This window comes from Aulonocara sp. 'chitande type north' Nkhata Bay, linkage group LG23, assembly GCF_057382095.1.
Source record: "Aulonocara sp. 'chitande type north' Nkhata Bay isolate Kocher_YH1m ecotype deep benthic linkage group LG23, A_spYH_male_GT1.1, whole genome shotgun sequence".
Taxonomy (NCBI): domain Eukaryota; kingdom Metazoa; phylum Chordata; class Actinopteri; order Cichliformes; family Cichlidae; genus Aulonocara; species Aulonocara sp. 'chitande type north' Nkhata Bay.
The window spans coordinates 29,362,164-29,384,011 of record NC_141365.1 but is presented as its reverse complement, the minus strand read 5'-3'; the positions used below and the strand labels follow the sequence as shown (position 1 = coordinate 29,384,011).

The following is a 21,848-nucleotide window of genomic DNA, read 5'->3' as shown; positions in this document are numbered from 1 at the left end:
TCTTGTAGTGAAATATCCCTAATATTGTATTTTTTAGGAATTTTAGGAATGCATATGTTGGCTTTTTTTCCAATGATGGCATAATAAAATAGCCACTAAGACTTCCTTGTTTCTTGCCACCCATGTAAAACTGGCATTGCTCTTTCAATTGCAGGAAAACAAGTTAAGGAAATGAACACTTAAAAGTTTGAACTCATGGCTTCAGTCATATTTGTTGTGCTCAACTGCACTCCCCAGGGGATCATCAACAAGAAGTGAATCGTTTGCATAGTTTTACATGCCCATTATCTGTATAAATTTAAAAAAAAACAAACAAAAACAAAGTGTAAGTGTGAACCTAAAACAGCATCCTACACATACAAGAAAAAAGTTAATATTCCCAATTGTATCAATAGTTTATTACATACCATCTCATAAAAACATTTTCAACTTTTTCCACATATAAACACCGCAAATTGGTACATTTACAAATCTTCAACCATCCAAATTCATACAAAAAAGGAACACTGTGATAGAGCAATACACAAGACGGTCTATTATTACAAGGACGGCATGTACTCTGTGTATGTATGCATGTATAAACCTCGGCATGTAAGAATCTCTATGCATGTGCGTTTGGCTATAAAGTCCAGATATTGTGATCAAATATTTACTTTGATCAAATGTGGATTAAAACCAGTGGAGACACATATACAAGTTAAACATTTTGGATGTCAACCTGATTTAGGCACTGGTGACAGGCTGATTAGGAATGAGGTAACCTGATCAGCCGTTGGGTAATACTGACACCACAGTAATTTACCAGTGTGTGACTTCTCAGAATAAAATGTTATCTACATTAAGGACCTTTTTCCATCGCTGTATTACAGTTAAAAGTTAAGTTTTAACCACAGAACAAGAAATTGTACTAGATATTCCTAACTCACCCAAAATCAATTCATGTTTACTGTATGACACAAACCACAAAGACACCCCTTATTTTTAGTTTTTCTTTTTTCCTTTTTTTTTGTCACCATGATGCTAGTTTCAAAAAAAGTGAGTCAAAAATGGTCATGCACACACTCACACAGGCGCGCACACACTCACACATACGCACATGCAAATAAATTAACATGGAAAAAAGTAAACAATTTCCAAATGACAAAAAAAAAAAGAAAAGAAAACCAAACCCAAAACATCTTTTTGGTTGGGTTTTAAAATGTGTGGCTAAATGCAAAAAATACATAAGATAGCAGCTTAAATCATGGTACATTCACATGAGTTGTTTACTACTACTAATCTTAGTGGCATAAACAAGGTAAAAGTATTCATGGTACACATGTTCCAGGCTGATCGTGCAGAGTGGAGACCGAGGCTAAACTGAATATTGATGTGCAATTTCGGAAAACCACAATGTGACTGAGAAACTGTGCAATCAAAGAAAAGAAATCCTGTGTCCTTCTTGTGAATTAGCAGTTTGCAAGTCGTGGATTCACATCACAGCGGTCGGCTTCTCCTTCACTGGGATTTTCTTTAACGTAAGAATCCCGCTGTTGTTGAATCGAGGCTGTCTGCTTCGGTTACAGAGGACGTATTAAGATGCAACGAGCTCCGATTTTTTATTTCAGTGTGGCTTCTTTACTGTCACCTCACTTTGGGCTAGGAACATGCGGAGAAGTCCCAGATGCCGGGGACTGAGGGGAGCTCTGGTAGGTCCGCAACAGCACTTTGTGCTTGGTGGCTTCCTCTGTGCGACGGCTTTGTTGTTCCACCAGGAACTCTTTAAGTCGGCTGGAGGCGAAGGTGAGAGTCTGTCTCCTGAGCTTCATCAGGTAGGAGTCCTGCAGCCAGGCATGTGTGAAGCAATCTTTTGTAGTCGGGCGGGCCCTAAAAAACATATTAGGTAGCATTTGATATTGTTCTTGTTTAAAAAAAAAAACTTATAATCAACTTTTTTAAAATGATAATCACCATGGGTAACTGCTCAACATCTTCTTGAGAAATGCAGAGGCACTTTGAGACACATTTGGGTACAGTTTCGTTGGGTCAAACTTGGCCATCAGGATTTTGGATTCAACATGCTGAAGGTCCTTATCTTCAAAGGGGAGGTGACCACTAAGCCTGGTTGAAGAGACACAGAAAAAATAAACAGTCAGGTTGCTTATTCCAAAATGTAAATATGCAAAACATCGTATTTGTTTGACTGAATTTAAATACAATTCATCCTATTCACTCTGGCGTTAAGGGTAAAGGTCATTAGTGGCACGAAGCAAAAAGAAAACTTACATAATGTAGGTGACAATGCCAACAGTCCAAATATCTGCAGGAGGACCAACCACTTCGCCTTTCACCATCTCAGGAGCTTGGATCACATTTATCAGAAGATGAAAATTTAGAAAAGCAGAAGATTTTCAGATTTAGTAGAAATTCCTTCCATCGAAAATATTAAGCATATAGAGCCTGCATCTCTTGATCCTTACCCATGTACTCCAGCGTTCCTGGTCCTGATTCCTGCTGCTTGAGGCTGAGGGGGTTGAAGGTCTGCGCGCTCCCAAAGTCCACAATCTTGATGGCGTTGAGGTTGGTCACCATGATGTTGTCAGGCTTGAGGTCCAGATGGAGGATGCGACGGTTGTGGAGGTACTCGACCCCCTGGACAATCTGGACCAGGTATCCCACCACATCGTCTTCAGAGTAACGAAACCTTTTTGTCAGTGAAAGAGGAGGTTCACGTGTGATTATAGGACACAGACAGGGAGAGTTCAAGCAGCATATCCTGAATAAATTAATGCTAATTTAAATTTAAAGTGTTGAGAGATTGATGAAAGACTGATTCATTGCCAGCCTACATCACCTGAGAGCTCAGCTGATACGCTTTTATGCAATCAATCTCATTTAGGGCATATTTATTTTATATCTTCAAGCCACTTTGCAACCCACTTCACTCCTAGCTTATCTCTGCTGCTCCCGAATACAGCCATGGTGTGAAATACAACTTAAAGCAGAATCAAATAACAACCTCCTTTTCAACCTTAATGACTCCAAGTAAGAATCTTCTTTTTAGACTCCTGCTATGCAGGTTTGTCTGAGTTTGTGTGTCAGTGTGAGTCAACATATCCACCATCCTACCTGTCTATAAGGCTGTATAGCAGCTCTTTGCCAGTGCAGTACTCTGCCACCAGCACCAGGTAGCGTGGTGTGATGTAGGCTTCGTGGAGACCCATGACTTTTTCATTGTGAAGAGATTTCAGGATTTCATACTCCTTCAGGATCTCCTGCTTGTTCTCTTGAATGTAGGGAATGATCTTTGCCATGTAGATTTTACCTGTCGCATTCTCTCTGCACTCTCGGACGACTCCAAACCGACCCCTGCCAATGATAAGTCCTGATTACTTTGCACAACGCAAATAAAAGCTTGACCATGTGCATAGATTTTTTCTCAAGTTATAACTTTCAGAGTAACGTCAAACAAATATAAATTTAACAGCAGTCTCAACATCTCTTTGATTCACCAGCTTCTGAATTTCTTGTTATCCTAACTCTGATGTTTTTTTGCAAGATTCATGTCTTTTTCCCCCAAAAGGACAATATCTATCTCACCTCGCTTTCTCATCTAGGAAAGTGTACGGTTTCTGTGGAACTCCCTGTCGTAGAGCAGTAGAGGGTGTAGCGCGTCCCGATGGGGTGCCTCTGGCGGGGGTACTGGCTCCATCACCGATGGGACTCAAGCTGGAGGTCTGTAGTACTTGTGGGGTAAAGGACACCGGAGTCGGGGCCACACGAGCAGTAGCAGTGATCGTGGGGACATATGTGGGTACTGAGGCCACGGTTGGTTTTGTGGGGGTCGAAGGTGGGGTTACAACAGAAGGTGGGGGTAATACAGCTGCAGTCTGTGTCATAGGAGTCACCACATTTACTGGACTCTGAGGTTTGGGTAGGACAAAGGGAGAGGTTGCTTTGGAGGTGGATGATGAAGGGAGAGTGGGGCTTATTTTTTGTGTGCCATCCACTGTTGCACCTGCAGATGGCAATGAAGGGTTTGTTGAAGGGCCGGAAGGTGAGGAGGTTAGAGGGATAGGAGTCACCACAATTGTAGATGATGGAGATGCAGATTGAAGATAGGATGCATCAGTGAGGGCTTCATGTTTTGGAGTAGAGGAAGTGGAGGTGATGGTGGAGACCGTTGATCTGGGAACGCTATTTTGGACTGGTTTGTGTGAAGGGAATGTCACTGAGGAGGTAATCACAGGCGTAGGTGGGGTTGGGGCTGTCTTTACAACAGCAACGGTAGGTGAAGCTCCTCCAACTGTGTTAATAGAGTGACAGATTAAATACATCAATTATTTACTCAGTATATTAGCTGCTTGTAGCAAACTACAGTTTTTAAACATGTTGTTTGTTGCGTAGCTTTCTTACATTTGTTTTTGTTTGGTTTGAGACAATGTACATGGTCTGGATGCTTTTCATACTATGCCGTGGCACTACCAGTTAATGAAAATGCAGGATTTTCATGATTTTGTTATAGACTGTATATAAAAAAATGGAAGGAGCTACCACAAGTTAGCATTTTGACTCTCAAAGTCTTGCTTAGTTTTAAACCAGATATTATAGAAAAGACTGGACTGAAAAGCATCGGATATTGATCCTAGGGTAGCATCTTGTTAATGACAGACTTACCAGGTCTAAAATCAAGATAAAGACCCCCCAAAAGACCCCCCAAAATCAGACAACTACCTTTGAGCAAGTACTTGGTGATGGTGGAAAGGAAAAACTCCCTTTTAACAGGTAGAAACCTCCAGCACAAACAGACTCAGGGACAGCTACGTGGCAATTAAGTCCATTAACCCATTAACAAAGAGTCATACATCAAGTATGGTCATTAATATGGTCATTAAAAAGAGAAGGGGTTTCCCTTTGCTTTCTATTGGAGGGAATGCAGTTCACTTGGGCTTGCTAATATTGTGACACACGATGGGATTTAATCCATAGCTTGTGCTTTGGTGTGATGCTTTTAGAACAGTTTTGTTTTTCTAGCTCTGTTCAGCTTTTTGTCCATGTATGCTCACTCTTTAACAGGCAGTATTATACCTGTGGGCGCCAAGCTAACTGGCCTACAACAGTTGCTGTACGGCCCCTGTCCGGCCTTGTTCACACAGGCCACGCGGAACTTGAAGGTGCCACCTGGTGGCAGGTCTGTGACATTGTAGTAGCAGTCGGCAATTCCAGTGGCTACAGTTAACCAGTTCGAATCACCTGCAGGACGGAAAGGAAATAAAGAGTATAAGATGTTGCTATAAGGTAATATGAAACTAAATACTGAATTTTGATTGGTATTTATTTAATTTTACATGTTGTACGAATGATTCTAGGTATAAAAATGCTTGGTTTAGTATTAGAAAACAAAGGTGAATACATTGCTAATTTCTTGTTTTTGATTTATGTATGTTATGTTTTGTTTTACTTCATATGTTTATATGTTTCATATGTTGTTTGTTTAATTTAAGACAAAAAAAAAATTAAATGAATGAGAGGTAAAACTTGAGGGGGTAGGGACAAATAAGTAAATACTTCAGCCTACTCCTTTTCAAACAAATAATGGAATGATATTTTGTAATGATTGTGAAGGCACATGTTTGAAATGTTTGAAATAAAAATGAACTGAACTGAACTGAACTGAACATTAATGCAACATTTTTCTATTTTGTCCTCTTTGAACGGAAAAACAACCAAAGAAAAAAGAAGTAGTTTAATTAATATAACACCAGATGGCAGCATTGATTAACACATAAAGTATTGATTTTGTGAATAAGAAGCCTGTGTTCAGTCAAAGGAGCTTGCAAAGAAAAGCGTCTGGACTTCTTTAAGTTAGAAGCTTCTCGGATGAGAGGTGAAACGTCTTCAAGTAACTTAAAGAAGTCCAGAAGCTTTTCTTTGCAAGCTCCTTTGACTACGATGACCTGGATGACTGAGAACCTTCACAGACACAAGCCTGTGTGCAGTTTGCCTCCTGAAAAATAATCTGTCATTACATCTCATTTTCTGTAAAAGCACGGCGAATCAGACCTGAATTAAAATGTAAATTAGGTAGTGGCACAGTGTTTTGTGAGAACGTACATTAATTCTCCCTGCCAAAGATTACTTTCTTTTTTGATCAATGATCAGGTAAAAATTCAGAATCTACTCCCTTCTTCATCTGCCAAATGATGATTCATTGGCCATAATGAAAAAAAATTCTGACAGCAGCTCTGGTACACTCACTATTCCCTCGTGGACTGAGTCACTTTCTCCATCTAAATGGTGTCTGTAGATTTGCAAACTATCATCTCTGGAGAATTCTCCTCACTGGGTTAAAAACCTTACAAAAGTTACCTCTTAGGAACTTAAAACGTAGAGTTAAATTATTTTATCCTGATGTGAAAGGCCATAATGACACAGTACACAAAGGGAAGTTTTTAAAAAACAACAACAAAAAAAACCAAAGTGAACAATGATCTCCTCTAATCAGAAGTATTTTTAAGGAGAGAAACTTATAGAATAAAACTCACCCTCGGTTTTTCTTTCCAGAATGTAGCTGCATGGAGATTTTGTCTCAGATGGCTTCCACAGCACCAGGGCTGTGTTGTTATAAGTCTGAGGAACTTCAGGGGTCCCTGGTCGTTTGGGGACACCTTCATTGGATGAAGATAAAAAAAAGAGTTGGAATTTAAGAAAAGAGGAAAACAACAAGTAATGTAAGTATACACTGTAAGGACTGCCAATTATCCTAGTAAGGATTCACAAATACCTACACATAAGAAATTGCAGGGAAATCTATTTGTGTTTAAAAGAAGAAAAAAAAATAGTGACCAATATACTGAATTTTTAAATCACCAAATATCGGTATCAGTCTTACAAATCGTATATCAGCAGGCATGCACCAACAGACTAATGAACTGAGATGAACTGAACTAACTAAAGAAATGAGCCTTTCAAGCACTCAAAGTGGGCAATGTTGAAACTACATGGGAGGCATAAGCAAGAATAATATTCTGGGGCCTTTACAGTAAATATTCTTACTTACTTACCAAATATCAGTTTTAAGCTACCATATTTCTATAGATATATCATTTTAGTATCCTAAACTGTTATCGTTTTGTTGCCTAACTATAGTAGCTTGCAAATAAATAGCTACCATTAGCTTTTAATAGCTAAATATACATAGAATGCTAAAATCCTAACGTGATATTGAAAAATCGATGGTTTTAGCTAAAGGCATATTGCATATTGCATGACTTCCAGTGGACTTGGATTTTGGAGTATGTCACATTGTCTCTACAGAAGCCTTTTTGGTGGCCAAACTATAGGACTATCATCACTTGCTATATGTGGGAAAAAATATTTTTAACTACCATAGCTACTACTGATCATTTTAATTCCATAAAGCAAGACACATGATTTCACAGGTCTGATCCGAGTAGGCTCTTTTAGTTGTTTGTGATTTTACAAGTTTGTGAGTCTTATTTGTCTGAATAAATATATGTGAGCAACTTTCAGTTGTGTTCAAACCTTGGTAAAAGGCGCTACCTGGTGCTAACAGTACTAATCCTTGGTGTTATTGCTGTTCGATTATTAATCATCGCTCACGGGTGGATGTTTTTTTTCATTGCACTTTACTGCCTTTTGTGTTAGATATTCAATGCTAAAATGTTTTCATGTTTGATTATTGTTACTTTCTTTTTCTATAAACTGTAGATTTCCTCTGCCATGTTTAATCTTCATCACGGTTGTTGTTTAGTTTATATTAGATTTATGTAACAGATCTGATCACTGACTTATATGAAAATATAAAACAATTCAATTTAATGTTTGAGTTGCAATGAAATGAAACCAAACATGACAGGATAATTTGGTGCTCTATTTTCACAAAACATTTCCTTTTACGATGGCCCACTAGCAAGACAATGGAAGGGAGATAAGCTGTCTCAAGTAATACTACACGGCCAAATCTGTAGGAAAACATTCAAAAGCAACTGACTGCACCTGACATCTAAGAAATATACTTTCCACCAAAGCCCCCAAAGTCTCATTTTTTCTGTTGCATTTGTAAGCAGACTGCTGCTCTTAATATAGCCTCTTTGTGGAAAGGCATGATTGAAGTTTAGAGTATGCCCTGCCCCAGTTGGTTTTGATCATCATGTACAAAACTGCAGGGAATACGGTATCATTTACTTTTAATAGGTGATAATTATGAGAAAATCCCAAAAATCCATTAAGTTAATCTACTGTAAAATGAATCCATTGGCAATAATGTTCATTTTAGTGTTATTATTCATACCATTCTCAGTGCAATTAAAATTCAATAATGTAAAATGCATCACATTATGAAAATTACTGTATGTCTGGCAGGAAAATGAGCAGCTCTTCCTCTGTGAAGAGTGCTAAGTTCATGTTCTGTTGCTGCTGCAATGTATGGGGCTGGAAATGGTGTACTGGAAAACTGCAGTTCCTCAAATGACCACTTGAGACACTGCTCCAAAAACAAGATCCCCACACACTACCATCTGAAAATGTTCACCTTTACAACTTCTGCAACTTCTAATCAATATATTTAACAGACAGGTACAAAAAACATTTTTAGTCTTTATTGCTAACGTCCCCACTGATAACAATTGCAGGAGAGGGTGGAGAAATATATGTATTTTTTCCATTCTATAAAACAAAAATGTAACTAAAACGTAAATAGTTATGGAATGTTATGGAACAGACAAGTGACTTACAAGCTATGGAAAGAGTACAGGAGGTAGTAATAGTAGCTATGGGGTTGGATGCTACACATTCGTAAACCCCGGCGTCCTTATAGGTGGACTTTCTGATCATTACAAGCTGTCTTCCATCTGGGTGGGAGATTAGGTTGACTCTGTCATCCACCTCCAGTGGTTTCCGATCTAGAATACACAAAAGCATTAACGAATTATCTGCACTATTTACATTATTTTGATATTTGATAAAGCTACCTTTCATCCATGTAATTTGTGGTTGTGGGCTACCAGCTGGAAGGCAGCTAAGAGTGACAGGTTCCCCCTCCAGCAGGACGTGGTCTTTCAATTTGATGTGAAACACTGGAGCAAAATCTGAAGCAGAGCGGACAAACTGTTGGCTTTTTGCCTCTTCTTTGGGGACGCTTGAGGGCAAATCAGATTGGGAAGGCGTTTTGTCTTTCTTGCCCCTTGTCAAACCCCACCTGTCCCACCGTGACCTTCTCTCACTCTCAGAATGGATGCTAGAAGTGGATTCAACTGATTCCTTAGACCCTGAGGCGCCAGTTTGTTTTGCTAGCTGATTCTCAGGGATTCCCATTCCTTTGAGTCCACGGCCCTCAGACTGAGAGTGACGGTGGCGGGTAAACAGGGGTGTGCGCTTTCCCTCTGAATCTCCTTTTCTCTCTTCAGACTGACTGCGTATTTTTGCAGATATTCCTGCCACTTTGTTCTCAAACCTCTGTTTCATTGCCAGGACAGGAGAGTCTGTGACCTTGTGTAAATCCCCTTGAGCCAGCTCTTTCTCTGTGTCTTTATTGTTCCTCTCCTCTGACTGAGTCCTTAGTTTGGCAGAGATTCCTGCCACTTTGGACTCAAACTTACGCCTCATGGCAGATACAGACGACTCCTCAGCTTTTCCTTGCTCCCTGTCATCCACATTCTTCTGTGTCCCTCCACCATTCAGTTCCTTTGTATCCAAAGACTTACTGCGACCAACAGCCCAAGACACTCTCTTGCTTTTAGCCGTTTCCTGCACATTGGATTGCTTATCTTCTTGTGATTTCTGAACCTTCTTCTCAGTGGATGGTGACCTCTTGGCCCGCAAGGAAAACCTTCCAATTAAACCAAGGCCTGTTTCTTGGTCATCTCTTCTTAAATCTTGAACAGATTTCGATTTCTCCTTAAGTCCTGACGATACCATTTCTAGAGGCGCCCCTCTTGGTGCAGGCCTATAAATCTCTTCAGCCCCCTCATTTGCTTTTCTACTTAATACAGGCGATTTCTCCTCTGATTTGTTTCTGGTGAGTTTTTTGAGGCCACGGGTCAAAGACGATTCTCGCTTTTTAAACCTCGCTTCAAAGAGCTCCTCTGAGTCAATGTCTTTGATGTCTGTTCTGAGAATAAGCTGGCGAGGGATGGAAGGAAGGTCTGGGTTTGATGAAGAAGAGACAGAACCTGGAGATCGCTCAGGTGTTGCTACTTTGGCAAATACTGCTGGATGTTCCGGGGATGAAGATGCATCTGCAGACTTTGTTTTGGCTATAGTAGAAGGATCCTTGGATTGGGGTTTGTCAGATGTTTGAGACTGCCCTGCAAATGATGCTTCTTCACTACTCTGTGACATTTCCTTGTCTTTCACTTTCTGCTTGCTGATATGTAATGCCTGGTTTTCTTTCCTCTCTTCTTCATCCTCCTCCTCCTCTATTATTATTATAGGAGTAATAACAGAAGGATACGCATAATCACATTCTTCTTTGTCTGCCCCTTCTATTTGGGACTTGGTCCTTTTTTCTTTCATCCCTTCTTCCTCACCAAGTTCACTCATATGTTTTTCCTGTTGGTCTGGTCTTCCCTGTGCTGTGGTTGAGGCAGACTCCGCTTTTGTGTCTTCTGTTAGTGCAGACATCGAGGTTGCCTCCTGGAGCTTCTTCCCTACTATGCTAGAACTACCCACAGATGGTATCTCTAAGGGGGCTCCAAACCTTCTGTGCAGGGGCATGGGCTCAGAATCCCCCTGAGTGAAAGAGGTACTTTTGCGAAAAACTTTAGTCTTTGGCGTGTCTTCTCCTGGACTCTCAGAGGAAGCTGCTCTGACGAGTGTTGACGGCCCAGTTCTTGATCTCCTCAAATTCCGATCAAGGGATCCTGTTTGCCTCTCATCTTCAATGCCGAGTGTTTCAAAAAGGGGCCCTCGAAGGCCACTCATATTTTTGTCCACGTTTCCTCCCCTGAGCAGCCGTTGTCTCATCAGTTCCAGTTTTAGGGCGTAATCCTCCTGGCTTAACTTTGTAGCCCCAGGGCTTGGACTGCGATTGGGTAGTTCCATGGAAACAGCCTTTTTCAAACTCTTGTTTCTTTCTTCTGATTCCTTTTCTGTACTTTCTTCTTCTGGGTCAATGTGGAGAAGCAGCGCTGAATCGGCAGAACTCCCCCTCCTCATTGTAGACCGCCTGGCTTTTGTCTGGGATTCATCTGACTCCACACTTGATCCTTTTTTCAAGGGAGCTCGTTTTATATTTTCTGTTTGCGCCTCATTTGGGGTTATGTCTTCATCTTTTATGCATTTAGTAGCCCCTCCTCTATTATTTGCACCTATGCTTTCCTTTTTCCTTGTCCCATCTGCAATGAAACCGTGCCGTCCCGTGACATCTTCATCCCCTGGGATCTCATTGAGGGAGACCCTGGAACCCGAGAAAACCATGGACAGTGGCATAGGAATAAAGGGAAGCTCATCCACATCTGCATCTGAATCAGACGAAGAGGAGGGTGGCGGGGAGCCTTCTTTTAAATGCCGGGCCACAGCAATGAAGACATGGCTGCTTGAGTCATCTAGGAGCTCAGGGATGGACCGCATCACCATTTTGGATTTATAGCTGATGAGGGAACGCTGAAATAGTTAGCAGAGGATTTTGTAGGATTAGTCTCTAATCTAAGTACGCCCCTGTTTCCAAAACTCTGTATAAAGTGTGAATAAAAGCAGAGTGCAAATCATTTTAACCATTTAACCAATCTAAAAGCCTCAGGTTGCATGTTAAATGTCAAAGTTCATGAGAGTACAATTAGAAAAAAATGAACAAGTATCGCCTTTTTGGAAGGGCTTCTAGGAGAAAACCTCTTATCTCTCAAAAGAACATGACAGCATGGTTTAGGTTTGTAAAGCTGCATCTGAACTAGGGCTGCCACGATTAGTCGACTAGTCACGATTACGTCGACTATCAAAATCGTCGACGACTGATTTAATAGTCGACGCGTCATTTGAAGCTTTGTAAGATCCCAAAAGCAGGAATAAGTAGCAGGATTTAAGAGTGTAATAACGGACTGAAACAGAAGATGGCAGCACTGCATGTACAAGGATGCCAGCTGCCGTTAAACCCCGAAGAAGAAGAAACTGTGTCCCAGAATTCATAGCGCGGCCCAGCGCAGTTGTCAACAATGGCGGCAGCTAGTTAGTTTTAATATTACTCTTATTATTCTTTCTGGGTCACAAAATAAACGTTTAACATATTTTCAGGCGAGAATGTAGCTGTGTAAACCTCAAATATCTGCTCAGTTTATCAAGACACCACATATTTTCAAAAGCGCTCCGACGTTTTCGGAGGCGTCTGTTACCCACTAGCTCGATAGCTAGCCGGGGGCCATGAGAGCACCGGACTCCCGGCAGATCGTTTTCAAACCCACCGCCCTACTCAGGTTAAACATATACAAGTCACTTAGATAACTTAAAAATGTTATTGTTTGGCTTTTTTCAGTATTTTATTTGTTCCTGAGTAAATCGGCTGAGTTTATTAAACTCCACCGAAACAATCTGCACATTTAATTAGAATTCAATTAACTATCATCTTGTCTTTATTTTTAGTTAGCACAGACCTTAAACACTTAAAGCTGTAAGCTAATGATAGTTATATAAGAGCAGATGCTGCTGGTGCAATAAGCTGTACTTTTACGTTCAATGGATGATGATCTGATTAGTCGACTAATCGCAAAAATAATCGGTGACTAGTCGACTATCAAAATAATCGTTTGTGGCAGCCCTAATCTGAACAAACCCCAAGACTTCTGGAACAATGTCATTTGGACAGACAAGACCAAAGTGGAGATGTTCGTCCATAAAGCACAGCATCATGTTTGGAGAAACATGATAAATCTATTCAAAAACAAGCCTCAATCCCTCAGCAGGAATCAGCCTGTGGTGTCTTTATGCATTTCACCCTGATTTCCAAATGCTAAATGAACGTTTTGTCGTCTGTTACCTGCCATCGCCTTCGAGCCAAAACTTGTTTTAGCATAGCTGTGCTGATGCTTTTGTTTGTTGGTGACTGCAAGACAAAACAATAGGTGGGAGCACTATTAACAGAGACATAACTACATCTCATGAATCAGTGACACAGTCGGCAGGATGGTAGATGTTCCAGTGATAGCTCACCTTGAACCAAGGATGACGAAGGCACTCGATGGCACTTGCCCTCCTAGGTTTGGGACACAGTTACAGTTCAGACATGTTTAATCTGTGAACTGTAGCACAGTTGCATCATATACAGTATTTTTATGGTACAAAACTAAGAGGCATCAAAATGCTTACAGTCTATCCACCACCAAAAGCTTGATGACAAATCCTTTTGCTTCTTTGCAGAGGTCAGAAAACATGCTCTCCTCAAACGCCACATTGTAGTTCCTAATGTTTAAAGCAGTGGCTTTGTCATTCTCGCCCGCAAAAGGTGACACGCCGGTCAGGCTAAAGCAAAAAAAGAACAGGTGTTTTATTTAGCAAGATGTCAGATTGACTGATTGGGTTTAAATACACACATGCTGTGAAGAAGAAAAAAACGTACCAGAGGTAAGTGATGACACCAACAGGCCTGTGGGAGAGCAGGACACATACGTGACTTGGAATTTGAAGAGCAACATAAAAGCACAGATAAACACAGAAATTTGATGGACTTGCAGATAACTGTGAGTGTATATAGTGCCTGCTGTGCCTAGTCACTTCTCCATGCCAGAGAACAGGTGGCTGACCATATGTCTGTTGCTGTGGAAACTGGAGTTTGGTTAACAATCTCTGGAGCGACATATTCTGGTGTGCCGTATTTGCAGTAGTGCTCCTCTGAAGTCTCCAATTTAATGGCATTCCCGAAGTCGCAAATGCGGATCTGATCACTCCCTGGACTTGCCATCAAAATATTTTCTGGCTAGAGGGGATGTGTACAAAAACAACAACATTAGGACTCATAAAAGGTAAATCAAATCTGATACAGTGCTTGTGGTGGGACAGATGGATACCTTTATGTCGAGGTGAGCTATATTTTTTTGGTGGAGATAGCGAAGACCCTCCAAAACCTGCTGAACACTGCTGCGGATCTGTAGCATGAAACACAACAGGAGTGAATCCTGAAAGGCACGTTACATAATGAAAGCGCAGTGCAGGCAGCAGAAAGACACAAACCTGCAGTTCCATGACTGTTGTTTTCTTGGCCATTCTTTCCAGCAACTCCTCGTGACATCTTTGTACAAGAGTTAAGAAAAAAGAAAAACAAAGCTGCTGCTGCTGCAGCTACTTGATTGCATAGTCTGACTGGTAGGTGCATGAGAAATGAATTATAAATGAGCAAAACTCCCCCACACTCTATCTCTTGCTAATTCCTCTCAGCAGCGATGAGTCAGAGAGAAAAAGCTCGGCTGCTTCATTCATGCCTCCGGGGGGTACGGGGGGACGTTAGGATTAATGCTGTGCATCTTGTACTTGAGATGCATTTAAGTGCACTTTTGTTTGACAATGTAGAAGATAAAATGTGAATCGGAGATGCAGGAGGAAAAAACATTTTTCTGTAAAACGTAGATTACAGATTTCACTGTATGTTCTAGTGAAAGGATACAAATCTGTGATAAGCACCACCACGTTCTTCTTCTCAAAGGCATCATGGAAGTAGAGAATCCTCTCGTTATCCAGCTCAGACAGAAGCTCCATCTCTCTGAGAGCCAAGGCTTTCCTATTTCCGCGAGCAGAAATGAATTTGGCAGCAAACTCGGTCTTTCCGTTCTTGCGAGTTACTCTCTTCACATAGGAGTAGGCCCCCCTGCACCCACAAACACAAAGTGATGACATTAATGGTTTTGTACATGTCAGCCGTGTTGGTTTTTTTATCCATTTGTTTTCAAGACTGATTTCTCTTTGATAGAAGTAAATTATAAATATTATTATTATTATGACAGTAATTTGCTTAGGCTGCTGCCCCCGCGACCCGGCCCCGGACAAAGCGGATGAAGATGGATAATTAAGGGCCAGATTTACTAAGCAGGGCAAAATTGCACTGAGCACAATCCTTTCGTCAATTTGTACACTTAAATATTCTCCTCCCTGTACTATGTGCTAGTGAAATATGGGTCAGTTGCAAAACTTCCCAGTTGCCACCTCTACCATGCGATCCTGTCATTGCGCTCTCTTTGTAAATACCAATTGTACATTTCTTACACAAACCCAGTTTGTTCTGGCGCAATGCGTTAGTAAAGTTGGGCTGAGTATGGTGGAAATTCGTTTTAGACCATTATCAGTTTACACATGTAACCACACTTATTACCGATACGTGTGGGTCATGGAGCAACATCTATAGATAGATGCGAGTATGCCTGCCAGTATTGCTTCAGTTCATTGAGGTGTTGTTTTAAGCCTGAGGGCTGGACTTCTTCCTTCTGTTTGGCAGACTTGCTGTTGTAGATTTGCTGCTGAGCTTGAGGTTTGGATTGATGTCCTCACATCTCTAGACTCTAGGCATAAAGAGGAGTTCATGGTCGGCTCAATGGCTGCAAGGTGCCCAAGTCCTGTGGCAGCAAAACAAGCCCAAATCATCACCCCTCCACCAATGTGCTGACAGTTGGTATGAGGTGCTATGCTGCATTTGGTTTTCTCCAAAATTCAGTGCATTGTGACCAAATATTTCCACTTCAGTCCCATCTGTCCAAAGCACATTGTTCCAGAAATCTGGTGGTTTGTTCAGATGCAACTTTGCAAACCTAAGCTGTGCTACCACGTTGTTTTCAGAGAGAACCTTTTCACCCATGCAGGCCATTCCAACAACCCATGTTTTGGTCAGTCTTTTTGTAATTGTACTATATAACTGATTTTCACAGGACTCTCTGTCTATACACACACACACACACACACACATATATATATATATATATATATCTTGATAATAGGTCCCTTTAATCCCTTTAATGACTAATTTCCTTTCCCTCCACTTTATTAATAAATTCTTCTTTGTGAGAACAATGGAAAGACAAATGGAGGGGCAATAGTCATTGTATAATTAACTTTCATTCTCCTTAGGCACTCTTCTGTGATATTTGGGAGAAGGACTCATAATCTGAACTCCATTACTGGGGTACTCATGCTGTTCACTGGGTGGAAAGCAGATTTCTTCATCTGCCTGTTTTGCCATCCCAGTGGCTGTGCAATTCACAGTAAATGCCTGTCTCTAGACCAAAACAAATCATCTGTCGTCGGCTAATGCGTTCACTCCACTCTCGTGGCTGGTGACTCATCTGTCGTTTCTGTCTGCTGTTGTTAAGCAGGTGCAACTAACCCCACCGCCACCCTCCCACCACACACACACACACACAACCCCTCCGCACCAGCTCCTACCCCTACCTCCCGCCCTCCAGGCCGACCCTGAGCACTCAAGTAACTATTAACGTCAGTGTCCTCGTCCTCGTCGGGATGTGAGGCAGGAAGAGTGCGCACACTCACCTCCCTATCGCTTTGTGGATGTCATAGTAATCTGTCAAACGCCTCATCTTCCTCAGAATGGTTCCCTCATCCTCCATTGGCTCTTCTGCTTCTTTTCGCTCTGGAGAAAAGCATCAACATAGGCATCTTTATTGGCTTTGTGTGTATGGATGTGTGTGTGAGTGTGTGTGTGGGGGGTGCACACACTCATATGTGGGTGTATTTATGTGCTAGCTCAGAGACAGATGGCTTCACATTGTAATTTCAAAACACCTTGTGGTCCCGCCCATATGGTGCGGATTCAGAGGAGCAATTTTCAACAACAGCTAGCCTTTATTAGCGATTCTAAGCAGTAAATATCATCAGCAAATGGGGTAAAAATCTGTTAGCACAATACTTTTGAATATGAAACTTTTCAACTTTACACATTCCTAATCTTTTCAACTACTGTAAGAATATCGCTGGACTGCAGACCTGTATGAACTGTGAGCTCGGCCTTGCAGGAGTTGGACCCGGCCAGGTTCTTGGCAGTGCAGGTGTACACGCTGGAGTGATGGGGCTGAGCGTTGAGGACGACAAGTGAATACTCTGGGTCGTCGTAAACAAATGTGAAGTGGCTGCTCTCCGAGAGGAGCGCATCACCCTGCAGCAGATCAATCAGCTATTAGCATTCACCTAAAAAAATATCATCTGAGTATTCAGTTGAGTTGAGTTGAGTTATAGTCGAATGTTGGATGTACTACCTTAAACCACAGAATATCCGGATCTGGCTTTCCTTCGACCACAACAGCCAGATGACATGTTTCCCCGACTTGCACATCTACGTCCTCCATTATGGTCTCAAATTTGGGAGGCACTGCAGGAAAATTAGGAGGAAAAAAGAAGCTCATCTCTAAGGTGGAGAAGCACTATGGACCGCACATACAGAGTACATTTTATGGTGTTGTGGCCATTTTTGTTGAATTCTAATGAATCATAATTTGTATCCATTATTGTTTTTTCTTTAAAACAGTAAAAATATGCTTAAGCTAGTTTTGCTATTTAAATCTGTAATTAATTTTACTTTTGGAAAAGTCGGAAGTGCTTTCTGAAACAAACCACCTGTTGCCCCCCATGGCCTTTTTTTGGAGTATGGTTTTTTTGGGGAACTTAAAAGGCCTTGACAGACAGGTCTCGCTGTTGTTCAATCTTCCTTTGGGCACTAAATGAATATAAAAGCTGATGTTTTTATGCAACAGATCAAATAATAAAGACACACTTTGTCTTGTTGACATAAGTAGAAAGTTGTTTGGATTCTCACTAAAATGCTAAATTTGTCACGTGGTGCGCCTGTCTGGACTGACCTGCCATGGCCAGCTGAAGTGTGCACAGGTCGCTGCCAAACTGGTTTCTGGCCGTGACCACCAGCTGACCGATGTCCGTGCTCCTGACCCTCTGCAGCTTCAGGGTGTGTTGATCATCGTCCGGCATGCTCATCTCGCACATCCCCGGCTTACTGACCAGCACCACGCCCCTCCTGAGGTAAGCGGGTTTCAGAAAAGTTGGGAGAAGGCCACATTTACCAGTTTGCTGCACTGAGTCTTCTTTAACCCAGTAAGAGGAGACCAACTGTTGTAGTTTTGAAAGCCATTTTTTTTGTTTTGATTGTTGCACAGCGTTGTGGGCTTTGCATTATTTAATTTTCTGTGCTCCAAATGTTGGCAGTGGGTGATGAGTCTGGACTGCAGGCAGGCCAGTTTAGCACCCAGACTCTTGTAAAACATGCAGAATGTGTGTCGACATAGTCTTTCTTAACTAAGAAAGGCTTACTCTGACAAGCTGTATGTCTCGATCAGCATTAAGTACACTAATATCCCCCTAAAGCCATCATGAAAGCTTTTGAACTGTATATTTAAGTTTTTAGTCTTTAGTATAAGGGCTGCCAAATAAACCCCAAGAAGCTTGGGGTTAATATGATCCAGTTTATGAAACAGACCCTGATGAATGCTATGAAGAAATCGGATGAAAACTTTTTAATGACATCACAAGGACATCACTGGAAGGTTAATAAACTAACTTTTTCCAGGTGACAGCTGCATGCACATGGTTCAGCGTGATGGTGATGTTGGCAGGCTGGTTCTCAACCACGTACACAACTTCTGGCTTGTCTAAAATTATCGGCGCTTTCCTCAAGTACGGTCCTAGAGAAGTCAAAGGTATGTTACAAGAAAACAAAGCAAAACTGGTCCTAAAAGTAGAAATGATGTCCTTTAAGGTCGATTATCAGATTAGTGGTAGCATAAGCCTCTTAAACACACTTGATACCTCTGTCCAGCAGCTGGACTAGATCAGTGGCAGGCGATGGCTTGCTAAGCGTTTTCCCAGTGGATGCTAGGACTCTGAAAGCATAGCGGACTCCCTTTGACAGCGAGGTGACGGTGTAGTTTGTCTCCCTCAGGTTTGATGCCACAACAGACCACTGGATGGAGCCCAGAGGCTGCTGCTGGACCACATACACCAAGGAGCCGGCATCTGTAAACACACATGCTCCTTAATTACTTGGTGGCAAAGACATGATTAAGCAGTGCTAAAAATGCTGTATTTTTTCTCCCTTGAATGGAGAGAGTATGTAATCAGTTCAGTTTGTTTGTTTGTTAGCAGTCTATCATCCACAGTTTTCAAGACATCGTTTTTAAATTGTGTGTGATGGGAGATATCAATACCAGCTCAAGCTGATTTCATTTTGGGAAAAATTGGGTCGAGATTGAGGTCAATTCAATTTTAAAATCAGTAAAAACTGATTTATTACCCACAGTTTTTTATGCATCATCTTCAAACTTCACAACAGTATACTAGGCCTGAGGTCACACTGGGACCAAGGCTGGCTACATATTTGACCTAGACCTTGATTGTTAGCGCCCAAGGTCAAAACTGAGCTTTTCAGGAAACCATATCAAGTAATAATAATGGATTGGATTTATAGAGCGCTTTTCAAGGCACCCAAAGCGCTTTACAATGCCACTATTCATTCACTCTCACATTCACACACTGGTGAAGGCAAGCTACAGTTGTAGCCACAGCTGCCCTGGGGCAGACTGACAGAAGCGAGGCTGCCATATCGTGCCATCGGCCCCTCTGGTCAACACCAGTAGGGTAAAGTGTCTTGCCTAAAGACACAACGACCAGGACAGAGAGCCCGGGGATCGAACTGGCGACCTTCCGGTTACAGATGCTCTTCCCAACCCCCTGAGCCACGGTCACCCATTTCACGTGAAAACGCATGGAGAGAGCTGTACAACACACTTTTCATTTTTTAGGACAAATTAGGACAAAATTTTAGCTTCAATTGGATCATCTCCAAACCTTTACGCTTTATATAAGTCAGTGGGAGACCTAAGCACTTTCTTTGTTCGAGCTCTTTATTAAACATGATTTTTCCAACACATTATATCCATCCACCTGTGTTGCACCAGCCTGCAGGTGTGTTATGAACCTACCAAGTGAAGGGTCGAGTCTCTTTGGTGTCTTCCAGCTGAGGGTTATAGTTTTTCCTGTAATGGCCTCAATCACCGGAGGCCCATCAGGAGGATCAGGAACAATATCTGTTTCCAAAAACATACATATATATTTATATATTTCACAAAAATATTAGGGAAATTGTGTATCCCGTAATGTATACCATTAAACATTGTGTATCTATGATTACCTGTAACATACAGATGAGCATAGCAGGCTGCTTTGCCCACTTTGTTGGAGATGACAGCCTTGTAAACACCTCCGTGAGCATGACAAGCGCCCCGAATGATCAGACTGTGGACATCCCTGTCTGGAGAACAGACACACAGGTTTCTTATTCGCCATCTTTCCCCCACTTTGAACGACTTATTTTTGTGTGTTTATCTGCTTACACTGAGTCATTTTGCGCTCCTCGCTGTTCTCAATGCGCCTGCTGTTGTGATACCAGGCAATAGTTGGGTATGGCAGGCCCGCCACCTTGCATTTCAGCACCGCCTCCTTCCCTTCAATGACTTCCACATCAGCCAGAGGCTGCACAAAGTCCGGCATGGTCCTCTTCTCCACCTCGTTGTCGAACACTTCAGGTTCCTCTGGGATGGACGGCATCTTCTCCAACTTGGACCTGGAGGAAGAAAAGAACAGGTCGACTTGATTTTATCACACGCATTCGCTCCATCTGAGCTATTTTTCTTTGCCCTAGAAAGCAAAAGTGGAACATTTGATTTTTTAAAAATAGTTTGTTTTCTTCTCAAAGCCTTCAAAGAATTAACAATTACACAATTAGGGATGAGATGCAAATAGAAACAAACGGCTTCTCTTACATGTGAGAGGAGACGGCAGCTCGGGGTTCTTGCACGTACAGCTCAGCAGTGCATTCAGACTTTCCGTGAATGTTTTGAGCAACTGCTGTGTAAAATCCTTCTGTGTCACTGCCAACGTGGGTGATGACAAGCGAGTGACGACCCCCCTCTTGAAGGATGCGAATGTTATCACTCTCCTCCACTCGTGACTCTGAAAGAACATTATAAAAGACAAATTAAAAAGCCATTTCTTTGGACAAGCCTAAAAAATGTAGGAACACCGCACCGCCGCTTTGAGATTCTTACCAAAATGCATCCATGTGACTCTCGGAGCAGGCGATCCGCTCACCTTACAGTCAAACCGTGCCGTGCGTCCTTCGATGACCTCCAGGATGTCCAACTTTCGTGTGAACAGAGGCTCCTTGGACGGCGTGACGATCAGTTTTGCACTCGAGGTCAGCTCCTCTGTAGATGCACATGCGCCCTGTTAGTAAGTGTATCACTGAAATATGTTCAATCACATCTAAAGAAGTTGGAGAACAACCAACCAAAACCTCTCTGGTGGAGACAAAAACACGAAATGGAAAACCCAGCATAAATATAAGGTGTGATCATAAAAAAAAAACCTTATGTGATTTAAATTTGCCATGTTTCCACCTTCAGGTTAGACTCCGTGGGAAGAAAAGGAGCCAACCAGTTAGATCAGGTCACAGATTATGGGCCACACACATCTTTCCTTTCTGTCACTGTAAATATATTTAATCTCTGAAATATCTTAGTACAAGAAGTATAAGTGCAATGTCAACAGTATGTCTCAGTCTTTACCCCTCAACCGCAAAAGGCTGATGGCTTACATATTATCATCACCCCGTTGGCCAGTCGGAGAAGTAGACGGGCTGCATGGACACCTAAGTTTGTAAATGAGATAACTCAGGAAGGAAGTCACCTAGAATTTTCAAATTCCTACCAGCGGTTCAGAGTTTTCTGAGCTTTGAACTTGAGAGTTTTCTGAAAATCTTGTGAATGCAGTAACTCGAGAATATTCAGGATCTTGGATTTTCAAATTGAAACCATAGGCACTCCTATTTAAAATCCCTGTGCATAAATTGTTGAAAA

General features: G+C 41.8%; 1 protein-coding gene across 6 annotated transcripts in view; it reads right to left on the bottom strand.

The window, feature by feature from the left end:
* Nucleotides 1–376: 376 nt before the first annotated feature.
* The window catches only part of LOC147302060 (striated muscle preferentially expressed protein kinase-like), a 59,663-nt gene continuing 38,191 nt past the window's right edge, over nt 377–21,848 (bottom strand). For all 6 annotated transcript variants that reach the window (XM_086283672.1, XM_086283673.1, XM_086283677.1 and 3 more), the window contains 29 exons: nt 21,039–21,197; nt 20,754–20,943; nt 20,325–20,554; nt 20,123–20,242; nt 19,914–20,018; nt 18,742–18,948; nt 18,494–18,617; nt 17,781–17,953; nt 17,181–17,293; nt 16,912–17,080; nt 16,459–16,558; nt 14,588–14,788; nt 14,158–14,215; nt 13,995–14,072; nt 13,731–13,903; nt 13,547–13,573; nt 13,297–13,449; nt 13,141–13,183; nt 12,968–13,033; nt 8,973–11,604; nt 8,736–8,903; nt 6,525–6,647; nt 5,068–5,232; nt 3,580–4,285; nt 3,109–3,348; nt 2,460–2,683; nt 2,266–2,341; nt 1,951–2,100; nt 377–1,866 (listed from right to left, as the gene is read on the bottom strand). In XM_086283672.1, the coding sequence (XP_086139798.1) occupies nt 1,629–1,866; nt 1,951–2,100; nt 2,266–2,341; nt 2,460–2,683; nt 3,109–3,348; nt 3,580–4,285; nt 5,068–5,232; nt 6,525–6,647; nt 8,736–8,903; nt 8,973–11,604; nt 12,968–13,033; nt 13,141–13,183; nt 13,297–13,449; nt 13,547–13,573; nt 13,731–13,903; nt 13,995–14,072; nt 14,158–14,215; nt 14,588–14,788; nt 16,459–16,558; nt 16,912–17,080; nt 17,181–17,293; nt 17,781–17,953; nt 18,494–18,617; nt 18,742–18,948; nt 19,914–20,018; nt 20,123–20,242; nt 20,325–20,554; nt 20,754–20,943; nt 21,039–21,197 (7,211 nt within the window). In that variant the 3' untranslated portion in view covers nt 377–1,628. The remainder of the gene's footprint in view (nt 1,867–1,950; nt 2,101–2,265; nt 2,342–2,459; nt 2,684–3,108; nt 3,349–3,579; nt 4,286–5,067; nt 5,233–6,524; nt 6,648–8,735; nt 8,904–8,972; nt 11,605–12,967; nt 13,034–13,140; nt 13,184–13,296; nt 13,450–13,546; nt 13,574–13,730; nt 13,904–13,994; nt 14,073–14,157; nt 14,216–14,587; nt 14,789–16,458; nt 16,559–16,911; nt 17,081–17,180; nt 17,294–17,780; nt 17,954–18,493; nt 18,618–18,741; nt 18,949–19,913; nt 20,019–20,122; nt 20,243–20,324; nt 20,555–20,753; nt 20,944–21,038; nt 21,198–21,848) is intronic.